Here is a 12,706-nt window from a genome sequence, read left to right on the forward strand (position 1 = left end):
ATGCAATTACAAGAAAATGAAAAGCAGCAGAATTGACACATTCCCAGTAAAAGCTCTTTAAAATCATTTCACTAGGTTAAAGATTAGGTTGATTTAATCAAATCTGATAAATCGGCCAAAAACATTCAAAATAATAGAGACAACTGTGAACAATATGTACTTACATCTGCAATTCTTAATTGAGAATCTTGGTAAATACGATAACTAACAATGATATCACATGTAGACGAATGTTTTAAGTACACATATTAAAGGTTCATGCTAAAAATTTTATGGAGAGTTAGGTCCATTCTCAGGCTGAAGTCTTTTCTTAGCCGAAACCTGCCAACACTCTCCAAAAGCCTTTCAAGTGATGTTGTATGAAGATACACGGAATAATCCATCAGGGTGACTAACACCATCCCAAACGCAACCCCAAATCATTTGCAATGACATCTAACATAAAATAGTAAAGGTTAAAAACCTATTATTTAAGTTTTGAAGAGCTGGCTTTCATTTAAGAGAAAACAATGGGTCAGCATTTGAATGACCAAACCCAACCTCATGGATTTCAGGAAATTTCTTTGTAAAACATCCCTACATCCCCACAATAGTCAGACCTCTGCTTTTGTTCTCTCTGAGCATTGTCCCTCTTGAAAGGGTTGCTGATTAGCATTTCTGAGTAAGCTTTTGCTGTCTGTTGAGTGACTCAACCACAAGTAGTAGAACAAACACTTAGATGCAACTTTTTGGATAATGACACAAAAGCTCACATGACTAAACTGAGCAGAAACAGAGAAGTCTACTTTGCTACCTGCTTTTTCAACTTAAGCAACTGGATCAGGAATTATGCAAACAAACTCCTGGTGCTGTTTGTGAGCATAGGGAGCATTCTTTGATGCCCAGAGAGCAAAGGTTTTACCATCTACTCATCACAACAAACATATGAAGATATTGATTCTTTTTTTTCCCTCTGACCATCCTCCCTTCAAAATCATGTCTGCTTCCAGTTAAAGGCCCAAACATTTACCAAAGTATTTAATAGAAAAACAAGAGTTTAGCATTTCATTCCTATTCCCTCAGATACCTCTAGCTGATTTTAAGATTTCTTTTTAATTTTGAGAAAATTGTATACTTTTTTTTTTTTTGAGACAGAGTTTTGCTCTTATCTCCCAGTCTGGAGTGCAGTGGTGCCATCTCTGCTCACTGCAACCTCCACCTCCTGGGTTCAAGCAATTCTCCAGCCTCAGCCTCCCAAGTAGCTGGGATTACAGGTGCCCACCACCACACCTGGCTAATTTTTATATTTTTAGTACAGATGGGGTTTCACCATGTTGGCCAGGCTGGTCTCAAACTCCTGACCTCAGGTGATCTGCCCACCTCAGCCTCCCAAAGTGCTGGGATTATAGGCGTGAGCCACCTGGCCTGGTCAAAAATTGTATACTTATAAAAGAGTTGCAAAAATAATAGAGTTGCCATCTATTCTTTGCCCAGTTTCCCCACAATGTTAGCATCTTACATCACCATAACACAATTACCAAAACTAAGAAAGTAACACTGGCACAATGCTAATCCAACTACAGACTTTATTCAAGACTCACCAGTTTTCCTACCAATGTATCTTTTCTGTTTCAGAATCCAATTCAGGGACCCACACAGTACTGACTTGTCATGTCTTGCATCTCTTACAATTCTGGTTGACTTTTAATTTGCCTGGTTGAATTTTAATTTTAATTAAAAGAATTTTAATTCTTTTTATCAAAGAATCAGAAATGCTCCCAAGTTCACAGCAGACAATAAGAGATAACAGAATTTGGAAAGAGGAGAGAGGGGAAATTAATTACCAACCAAAATTCTCAAACCAAATTCCTTTACCTATTTTAAACGATGGGAATGGCACAGATGTTTCTTAGGTCAAATTCAAACTGGGCTCCATTATCCACCCACACAGGGGTCAATTTGATAAAAAAATAACCATGAAAGTCTGTCCTCTTAGACATTTGCTATTTCCTTAGAAACATCAAATATAAAATTGGCCCAAGGCTGACAGGCTTTTCTGTATCTAAAAATACACTTCAAGAAAGCTCACACATTCAATGGTTACCTGGAATACACTATTCCAAAGCTCCCTCAATTCCAATATTTTCATCTGCAGCATTCCTCAAAAGACTTGTCCAAGGGTGTAAAGCTGATAACAGTTCTCATTACAAGGCTCTTCTGTGGCATTAATTGCTGCTGGTACATACAAAATGAGAACTCAGGATTGTTGTGCCATTCACATTCAGAAAACACAGTGCCTGGCTTGGAAATTAACCAAGTATATCTGCTTCTAAACAAAAAGCAGCATACCCAAAAGTAAAATCTTAAGACTGTTTTCAACATCAGCAATTACTCTTGATAAGGAATACTTTTACCTTTGCCTAACTTGATAAAGACAGTGGTCTCAAATCAGAGATTAGGTACACCTTGGTTTTTAAGATAATGATTTTTACATAAATCAAAAAAAAGTTATGATTCTGCTGGGCATAGTGGTACATGCCTGCAATCCCAACATTTTGGGAGGCCAGGGTGGGCGGATCACTTGAGGTCAGGGAGTTTGAGACCAGCCTGGCCAACATGGTGAAACCCTGTCTCTACTGAAAATTCAAAAATTAGCCGGGCATGGTGGCGGGTGCCTGTAATCCCAGCTACTCAAGGGGCTGAGGGGCAGGAGAATCGCTTGAACCCAGGAGGTGGAGGTTGCAGTGAGTGGAGTTCACACCACTGCACTCCAGCCTGGCCAACACAGTGAGCCCCCATCTCAAAAAAAAAAAGTTGTGATTCTAACTAGGATGTTGGTATTGCTTCTTTGTTAAATTGTAAGCAGCTTGTTCATTAATACCAGATCCTACATAAATTCTGTAGCATTAAAACATTTAGAGAATTCTTCATCCTCACAGTACTCAATGACATTGGATCTAGTGCCACATATATAATCTCTCTCCACTATGCATGGACAAATTGGTTATTGAACATTATTTTGTTCTCTTTAATCCTAAGACAAAAATATTCTTTTAGAATTATGATTCCATCTAATTAAACTTAAGGGCTTCTGCACAGCGAAATAAACTATCAACACAGTAAACACACAACCTACAGAATGGGAGAAAATGTATGCAAATTATTCATCTGACAAAGTCTAATATCCAGCATCTATAAGGAACTTAGACAAATTTACAAGAACAAAATACCAACAACTCCATTAAAAAGTGGACAACGAATATGAACAGATGCTTTTCAAAAGAAGCCATAGGTGTGGCTACAAACATGAAAAAATGCTCAATATCACGGATCACTCGAGAAATGCAAATGAAAACTACAATGAGATACCATCTCACATGGCTATTTAAAAAGTAAAAAAATAACATGCTGGTGAGGTTGCAGACAAAAGAGAATACTTATACACCATTGGTGGGAGTGTAAATTAGTTCAACCGCTGTGAAACGCAGTTTGGAGATTATTCAGAAAGCTGAAAACAGAACTACCATTTAACCCAGCAATCCTATTACTGGATATATACCCAGAGGAACCCAAGTCCTACTACCTTAAAGTCACATACATTCGAATGTTCACTGCAGCACTATTCACAATAGCAGTGACACAGAATCAAACTAAATGCCCATCAATGACAGACTGGATTAAAAAAAATGTACATATACACCATGGAATACTGTGCAGCCATAAAAAAAGAACAAGATCATGTCTTCTGTGGGAACGTGGATGGAGGTGGAGGCCGTTATCCTTAGCAAACTAACATAGGAACGGAAAACAAAATACCACATGTTCTCATTTACAAGAGGGAGCTAAATGATGAGAACTCATGGACACAAGGAAACAACAGACACTGGGGCCTACTTGAGGGTGGAAGGTGAAAGGAGGGAGAAGAGCAGGAAAAAACAACTACTGAGGCCGGGTGCAGTGGCTCATAGCTATAATCCCAGCACTCTGGGAGGCCAAGGTGGGCAGATCACCTGAGGTCACAAGTTTGAGACCAGCCTGGCCAACATGGTGAAATCCCATCTCTACTAAAAATACAAAAAGTAGCTGGGCGTGGTAGCACATGCCTGTAATCCCAGCTACTTGGGAGGCTGAGTCAAGAGAACTGCTCAAACCCAGGAGGCGGCTCTTGCAGTGAGCCAAGATTGCACCACTGCACTCCAGCCTGGGCAACAGAGAAAGACTCCATCTCAATAATAATCATAATAACTATTGAGTTCTAGGCTTAGTATCTGGGTGATGAAACTGTGCAACAAATCCCTATGACATGAGTTTACCTACATAACAAACCTGTACACATACCTCTGAACCTAAAATATAAGTTAAAACAAAACAACCAAAATACAAGGTAAAAAAGAAATTAGGATCTCAGCATAATATTATCAACAATGATCCTGTCCCAACCTAGCGCACAGCACTCAGTTCCTTTTTCTGTAAAGGTAATATTCTATTTAAAATTTACCTTGGCAAAGCCAAGAAAAATTTATATGAAGTAATTTTCCTTTAAGGCAAACCAACCTGAAGAAATGTGGTAACTTGGCGAAGCTTGAGTTATCACTTTAATGAAGTTTTTGCTAGCTAAAACGCCCACCTGAAAGGAATGAGTCATTCAAAACTGAGTAACTGTAAACATTCCTAACTAGCTTTGAAGACCTCATTTCAAATATTGAAGAAAACTGCCTTATGGCTTTGAAATTCACTATTTCAAATGGCATGCTGATAATCACATAGAAAGATTACATATGTCTGATAGTGATGACATAAGTATTGCTCATTCCTTTGATCAGTACACTACTTCAAGATTTTTCTGGGGGGAAAAACAGTTTAACCTTAAACATTTTTGAAAATTTAGATATATAAAATTAAAAATTCACCACCAGTTTCCTCTAAATAGTGAGCTTTTGTAAGCATTTAATATTTAGCTTAAAACACTTAAAAGAGAGGCCAGGCATGGTGGCTCAAGCCTGTAATCCCAGCACTTTGGGAGGCCGAGGCGGGTGGATCACAAGGTCAAGAGATCGAGACCATCCTGGTCAACATGGTGAAACCCCGTCTCTACAAAAACTACAAAAAATTAGCTGGGCATGGTGGCGCGTGCCTGTAATCCCAGCTACTCAGGAGGCTGAGGCAGGAGAATTGCCTGAACCCAGGAGGCGGAGGTTGCGGTGAGCCGAGATCGCGCCATTGCACTCCAGCCTGGGTAACAAGAGCGGAACTCCGTCCCAAAAAAAAAAAAAAAAAAAACACTTAAAAGAGTATGATGCTATTTATACAAAATGTCCAGTACAGGGAAAGCTATAGAAATATAAAGTAAATTGCTTAGGGGTGGGGGGAAGAAGAGATGGAAGATGATAGCTAAAGAGTATGATATTCCTTCTGGAGGTGATGAAATTATTCCAAAATTGACTGTGATGATAGCTGCACAGCTCTATGAATACATTAAAAATCATTGAATTGTACACTTTAGATGGCTGAATTATGCACTAAAACCTTTGAAACATTTGAAAGGAGATACGATTGTGCACTTCAGGAAAAGGAGACCTAGTTAGGTGGACACATACATAACCGTAGATGTGTATGTAAACATTGAATCCCATTAATTACTTTTCATTTCTAGAAGATGAAGGAAGTTATTGTTCTCATAGTTAAGGTCCTAGAAAATCAGTGCCTAGTAGAAAAAGGCTACTTCATTATTCTCTATCATTATGATAACCTGAGTTCATTGGCTTCAATAATGAAAAACGTAATAAACCTACCACAGGCTTCACATCAAACACTGATGCTATTTTCAGTGTTGAGAACAAGAACAAGGTTTGGTGAGACATCTACATACATAACACAGTCCCTCCCCAAAATTCAAGGAATTGGCCAGAATTTGGAGTACTCACTGTAGTACATTCCCCTGGGGGTGCTGAGGCCACAGTGGACCTCAGAGGGAACCTCATTCCTGCTTTCTAGGCATTTTCCCAGACCCACCCTCTTTCTTAAGTCACATCAGTTCCACTCCAGTAACCTTGGGACATGCAATTCCTGTCCTGAATGATAACATGTCGCCCCTCACTGCCCTCCCTTCTTCTGCATCAAACTCCCAGTCCTAGTCAATGGCCAGCTTCCCAGAAAGGCAAGTGCAGAGTAACTGCTATGATCCAGAAGGTTTCAAGCCCAAAAAGGCTTGGGGTCGAGGAAAGCAGGGAAGAGAACTCTGTTCCAGAGAGGACAGGCCTGCCAAGGGGTACAACATCCAGAGAAGTTAGACAGCCCTGATTCAACAGACTAGCCTGGGCTCATCTATCCCATGTGGTCCCTTTGTCTTAAAAAGCTCAATTTAGGGGCAAACAAACTGGGATAAACCTCCATGTCCCTGCCTCTAAGAAAACCATTAACCTCTTCTCCAGAAAAATTATATTAAAAACAAATCCTTTATCCTTTTACAAAAATGTTCCTTTGACTAGCTTTCATATATTTTAGCAAGCATTCATGGCCAAGAGAAAAGGCCTTATTTTTAAAAATCAATATTATCATAAAACCTGAGATCAGTAACATTAACGTGCTAAAATAACGTGGCTCAACATTTTGTAACATCCTTAAACTATAATGCTAAGAAGGTTTATAATCAAATTTTTTTTTTTTTGATGGAGTTTTGCTCCATCACCCAGGCTAGAGTGCAGTGGTGTGATCTTGGCTCACTGCAACCTCCACCTCCTGGATTCAAGTGATTCTTGTGCCTCGACCTCCCAAAATAGCTGGGACTACAGGCATGCACCACCATGGTTGGCAATTTTTGTATTTTTAGTAGAGATGGGGTTTTGTCATGTTGGCCAGGCTGGTCTGAAACTCCTGGCCTCAAGTGAGCCGCCCACCTTGGCCTCCCAAAGTGCTGGGATTACAGGTGTGAGCCACCGCACCTGGCCTATAATCAATTTTTTAATGAACCACGAGTCACTGATAACCATTAGTAATTCCTATTTAAACACACAGGCAAGGTGAACCATGTTGGGGAACCAGCCCTGACACAACCTAGGAAGTAAAAAGAGTTGGTGGATCCAAAGCCATTAAGAGACAAAAGCAAGAGTGCATAAAGGTGGGCTCCAAGGGGGCCGATGCAATAAGAGGATGCGAAGGCTCCGAGCACTGGACACCCGCACTATTTATTGAGTGTTTAACAAAGAAGGATGTGCTGAGGGATGTAGGGGGTGAAAAGGAAGCAAAGCATCAGGCAGATGAGTCTATAGCTGTGGCGGTTTGGCATTTCCTTGGGAAGTATAGAGCATGCTTTACTTTAGACACACTGAGTCAGAGGGAAAAGCTGCAGCTAGAGCAAGCAAGTCTGGCCACATTCTGTTGCTACAAAGAGGTCTTCTTTGCTTTGAGCAATTCTGGTGCTACAAAGAGGTCTTCCCTGCTTTGAGCATGGAACATGGTCTTCCATTAACTCCCGTCCTGTGCCAGATAAGCAAGCCATGTGTCAGCTCCCCTCTCAACAGAACCAAATACTCAAAGGCCATTTTAAATAACATCAAGGACCACATTTTAATTTCTTAGACCCTATCCAGGGCATTCAAATGAGCCATGAACTCAGGAACTATATGAATTTTAATATATTTCAAATAATTCAATTATATACTTATATAAAGCTTTAAATAGAAAGTCGGTACCTGCCTACTTTATTCCTAACCAACCCACTGTACATCCCCAACTTATTCTGCCTCTCCCAAAACAGTACAAATGAAACTGCACAGCAGGTAGCCACCCGGAATCCCACTGACTAATAATACAATCAGTCTGGGTCTGCTTTCATTCTTGATTACAGAACACATAGTGAACCTCCATTACCAGTGTTCTTAAAAATCTTTACCTTCCAGCCTGGCTCATGCCTGTAATCCTGGCACTTTGGGAGGCCAAAGCGGGTGGATCACCTGAAGTCAGGAGTTTGAGACCAGCCTGACCAACATGGCGAAACCTCATCTCTTCCAAAAATACAAAAATTAGCCAGGCATGGTGGCAGGTGCCTGTAATCCCAGCTACTAGGGAGGCTGAGGCAGGAGAATCACTGGAACCAGGAGGTGGAGGTTGCAGTGAGCCAAGATCACACCACTGCACTCCAGCCTGGGGGACAGAGCAAGACTCCGCCTCAAAAACAAACAAACAAACTTTACCTTCCATGAAAATGAGAACATTTAGACAAAAACAAAGGTCTCTATTTTATTCCCCCAGCCTTAAGCATGCACAAATGGATAACAAAATTAAAGGAAGTAGTAGGAATTAGGCAAAAATACTACTTGAAAACACACTAAAGTTTAAAAAGAAAAGTAGCTCTTCAATTCCCATATCCTTACACAGTATATATCTTTTAGAAAATCGTCTTTTTGAAAGCAATTCAATAGAAACACATATGAGAAGGTGTGAAGAAATGGAAGTACATGAGCAGTTCAGGATTCCAAATGGTTTAGATACATTCACAGAGTTGTGCAACCATCACTCCAAAATGAAACCCCATGCACACTCACAGTCATTCCCCCTTTCCCCTCAACCTCTTCCCTCTTCCCCAGCCCCAGGAACCACTAATCTACCTTATGACTCTATAAATTTGCCTCTTCTGCATACTTCATATAAATGGAATCATATACTATGAGGCCTTTTGTGACTGGCTCCTTCCACTTAGCATAATGCTTTCAAAGCTTCATCCAAGTTGCAGAGTGTGTCAATATTTCATTTCCTTTCAATGGCCCAATAATATTCCATTGTAAGGATATACTCCATTTTATTTATTCATTCATCAGCTGATAGATATTTGGATTATTTCTACTTTGGGGCTATTCCCAATAATGCTGCTGTGAATATATGTGTACAGGTTTTTGTGTGGACATAGGTTTTCATTTCTCTTGGGTAGATAAACCTAGAAGTAGAATGGCTACGTCATATGGTAACTTTACATTGAAAAATTTGAAGAGTTACCAACTGTTTTCCAAAGCGGCTTCATCATTTGTCATCTCCATCAGCAATGCATGAAGATACCAAGTTCTCTACATCATTACCAATACTTGTTATCTGTCTTTTTTATTGGAGCCACTGTAGTTTGTGAAGTGGTAACTCACTGTGGCTTATGCTCTGTATCTTGAATGAAGCCCACACATTCTGAAATGTGGACTCAGCTATTCTTCTAATTTACACTCTCAAGTATAAAATATGCCCAACTGTCATTCTTAAAACCCCAAATAAAGCTGCATAATCTAACACTCATTTGATAAGTGAAGATTCCACCTCCATATAATATGCACCCTTATTCTACCCCAATAATGTCCAACAGCCTGACCCTTCTAAATAAAGATGTCAGGCTGTTGTCTGTACAAATGTTAACGCAGTAGTGTCATACTTAAACAAATAACAACGAAGTTTTTGCGTTTCAAAAAAGAACCCTGGATTGAAACTCAAGGTTGTCAATAATCTACGTGTAACCTGATCAATCACTGAATTTCTCTACACCCAAGCATGGTGTTCTGAGCAGCTCACAGAACTACATCCTCTGAAGTCACTCTCAGAAACAAAGTTAAGCCTGAATGTTTAATGAAATTTGAAAATGTACGAACACCCGTGCTAAAGAACTAGCTTTGCACAGCAGAAAAAATTTACCCTTAGTAGTCAGATAGGCTGGGTTCAATTTCCAGCTCTGCCACCTGGTAGCTGTATGACTATAGGTACATTATTTAGCATCTTTATATTCCAGTCTCCTGGCCTGCTTCAAGAGGTTGTGAAGCTTCACTAAGCTGCTATAGCCAGGGTGTGTGACATAGCGGCCAGTAAAAGCAGACATTTAAATGCTAGCTTCTGTCCATCTTTCTGCTAACTCTGGGCAAAGTTTCCCAGTAAATGAAGATCTCTTAACAATTGTGGACTATTGAAAACTGAATGTGAGTCTTTGGGACTTGTGGGACTCCCTTATAAAGCAAGTCCCTCACAGTGCCTTCTGCAAATTGCTAAAGAGGGTTATCAACTGGCTTAAAACAAGGCTAGAGGGGGGTTTCCGGGAAGGAAGCCCAGGGATGAGAAGAGCAGAGATCTCATTTTTGTCGGTGACATTAGAGTGAAAACTTCCTCAGGGCTCACGGCAGGTTGGGCGCGGAACCGATGCGCAGGAGGGGACAGGGAGGGCTGCATTCGCATGACCCCATTGGAAGCGCAGGGCTGGACCGCGGGCTGGTGAGGTGGGGAGGGGACAGGGAAGGCGCTGGGGGAGCTGGATGGGGGCCGGCCAGGTGCGTGGCCAAGCCCCTTCCCAGCCGCGACTCCACCGCCTTCCGCGCGTCCCGGCCGCCTTCTCCTACCTGATGTGGTTGTCGCGGAATTTGTTGAGATGCGGTTGGTTGAGGTAAATGGTGCGGGCGGGTGCCTCCAGCTGGTCTCCAACAGACGTGGCCCGGGACATCTCATCCTCTGCCTTCTTATAGCCCAAAGAAGAATGAACGGGTCCTGCAGAGACAGGGCGCAGGCAGAGAACACGACACAAAGAAGTCAACCGCCAGGCGGGAGGCAGCGAGCGGGGGCCGCGGGCGGGCAGGCATCTGCGGGGAAGGATGCTCGGGCGAGGCGGGCGCCGCCTATGTACCTTGGCTCCCTCTGGAGACGCCGCCGCCGCAGCAGCCCCGGCCCGCCCCGCCCCCGGCCCCGCCCCCGCCCCGCGCCCGGCCCCGCCCCCGGCCCCGCCCCGCGCGGCCCCTGGCGCTGGCGGAGCAAGCCCCACCCAGGACGGCCGGCCCCCGCTCCGGCGCTCCCTCCCCGCCCCGCCTGTGCCCGGCCAGACGCCCAAGCTGATGCGGGGCTGGGAAGGGCGGACGGCTGGGGCGCGCCGCTCCTGGCTGCCAGCGGGACAGTGGGGCCGGGGGCGCCAAGGCCAGCGGCCCCTACCCAGCCATCTGACCGAGCGTCCCTCTAGTCTTGTGGACTGAGCTCCGGAACTAGGTTTTCTGGGCTCCTTTGATCTTCCTTAGAAGCAGAGACAGCAGCAATGGGGATGCGCCCTGCAAGCAGCCACCGCAGAAGGAGATGGCGAAATCAAACCTCTGCGCGCTAAAAATGGGCTTCCCAGACCCCAGGGTGGAGGGCGTGCTCCCACCATTGATTGCAAGGGATCCGCTGCTCTTCTCCCGACATGAGCCTGGAGACCTGAGTGCAGTAGCTGTCCCAACCCATTTTGTTGTTTAAATTACTGTTTCTGTGATTACGTCGCAAGCCAGCCTAGCTCCTTAAGATTTGATTTCAGCACTATGGGTCAAGGCTTTATGGGTGGGCCCAAATCCCGGCCCCCCCAGTAACCTTCACTTGAGACGTTCCAGCCTAGACCTAGAGAAGGATCCAGTTATTACTGAAACTGGTACACACGTGTAGATTTTAACCTCGTCTCCAACTCCAAGGCAGCTTCCCTCATTAGAAGAAGCTGCCCAGCTTGAGAAGTGACCAGAAGAGAGGCGTCTGAGGCAAAGGATCACAGAAAAATTAATACCCTACAGATGAAGCCTTATCTTGTTTTTCTTGAATATACATTCGCTCTCCAATACCTACCATACTTTCCAACTATCAAAGAAACGGACGTTGCACATCTTTAAAAAACTGACTTCTTGCACAAGTAAACCTTCACTTCCCTGTTACAAAGAATACTTTTCACTGTCATATAGAAACACTTTGAAAGAGAAAATTTTGGCTACATCATCTTTTCAAAGTGACTAGAAGGACAATGATCCTTATCCTAAGAAAGCGACAAGAAAGATGTAAACTTGTTTACTGAAAGCTGACATATTATTCTGAATGTTAAGAGTTAAGTGTGAAGTGGGCTAAGGCTTCTCCCTTCACCCAGATGGGGACACCTGGTGGGTACACACTCCAGGCTCGAGCTGGGTCCCTGGTCACAGGCCGGGCACACTCCAGTTTTCCTCTTGCTTTTTGTATGTGCCCACAGTGCCCTGGCTATTCCTCACTGCAGACACAATCCCTCACCTCCTTCCCTGCAGCCTCCCACTCTCCGGGGTCTTTCTGGCTCCATGGGACACTGCTTGGTCCTATACTCATCAACAAGCGGCAGCAGAGAGCAGGAATCCCTTCTTCCAGACTGTCTGGCCCACCAGCTGGGGCTCCCAGACTTCAATCAGGGCAGGCCAGGTGTTGGAGCATTTGCTGATGTAAGACAGATGGAGAATATTTTTGAAGCTAGCCTATATGGAAGTACTGCTTTTCTCTCTGCCCACTTACCCTTCCTTGTCTTCCTCCACAGGATCAGATATCATCATTACCTGATTTTCTTTATGGATGCTCTGACTCCCTGCACCCAGGAGCCCAAGCTCCAGGAAAGTAGGGACAGGCTGGGTTCACTGAACAGTGCGTGGTCAAAGTGGTTCATTGCTCACCTAGCAGTTCTCAGTTCCCCTGCATTAGTATTACGAATGCAGCTCTCACAATGTATTAGTTCCTGGGCCCTGCCCTCCCAGAGTCTGTGGTCACTGTTTTGTTTTTGAAGCTCACTAAGTGATACTGATGAGCACCCAGTCAGGATCACTTGTTAGATGCCACAGAGAACACAAAAACAGAAGATCAGGTTCCTGCTCTTGAAAATGTTCCCCGTTTAAAGCATGAAGACTTAACCATAGTTACTTATCAGGGTGTGACTAAGAGTGAGCCCAAAGGTGCTATAGAAGCTCAGAGG

General features: G+C 43.3%; 1 protein-coding gene across 3 annotated transcripts in view; it reads right to left on the minus strand.

The window, feature by feature from the left end:
- The window catches only part of ATP8A2 (ATPase phospholipid transporting 8A2), a 643,075-nt gene that overhangs the window by 552,227 nt on the left and 78,142 nt on the right, over positions 1–12,706 (minus strand). For 2 of the 3 annotated variants that reach the window (XM_032260055.1, XM_032260056.1), the window contains exon 2: positions 10,338–10,482. In XM_032260055.1, coding sequence (XP_032115946.1) covers positions 10,338–10,482 — 145 coding nt within the window. Of the gene's footprint in view, positions 1–10,337; positions 10,483–10,618; positions 10,674–12,706 lie in introns of those variants that run through there. The other variant, XM_032260057.1, reaches the window with a different exon arrangement.

Source organism: Sapajus apella, unplaced genomic scaffold, assembly GCF_009761245.1.
Source record: "Sapajus apella isolate SASKATOON/1434 unplaced genomic scaffold, GSC_monkey_1.0 scaffold114, whole genome shotgun sequence".
Classification (NCBI taxonomy): Eukaryota; Metazoa; Chordata; class Mammalia; order Primates; family Cebidae; genus Sapajus; species Sapajus apella.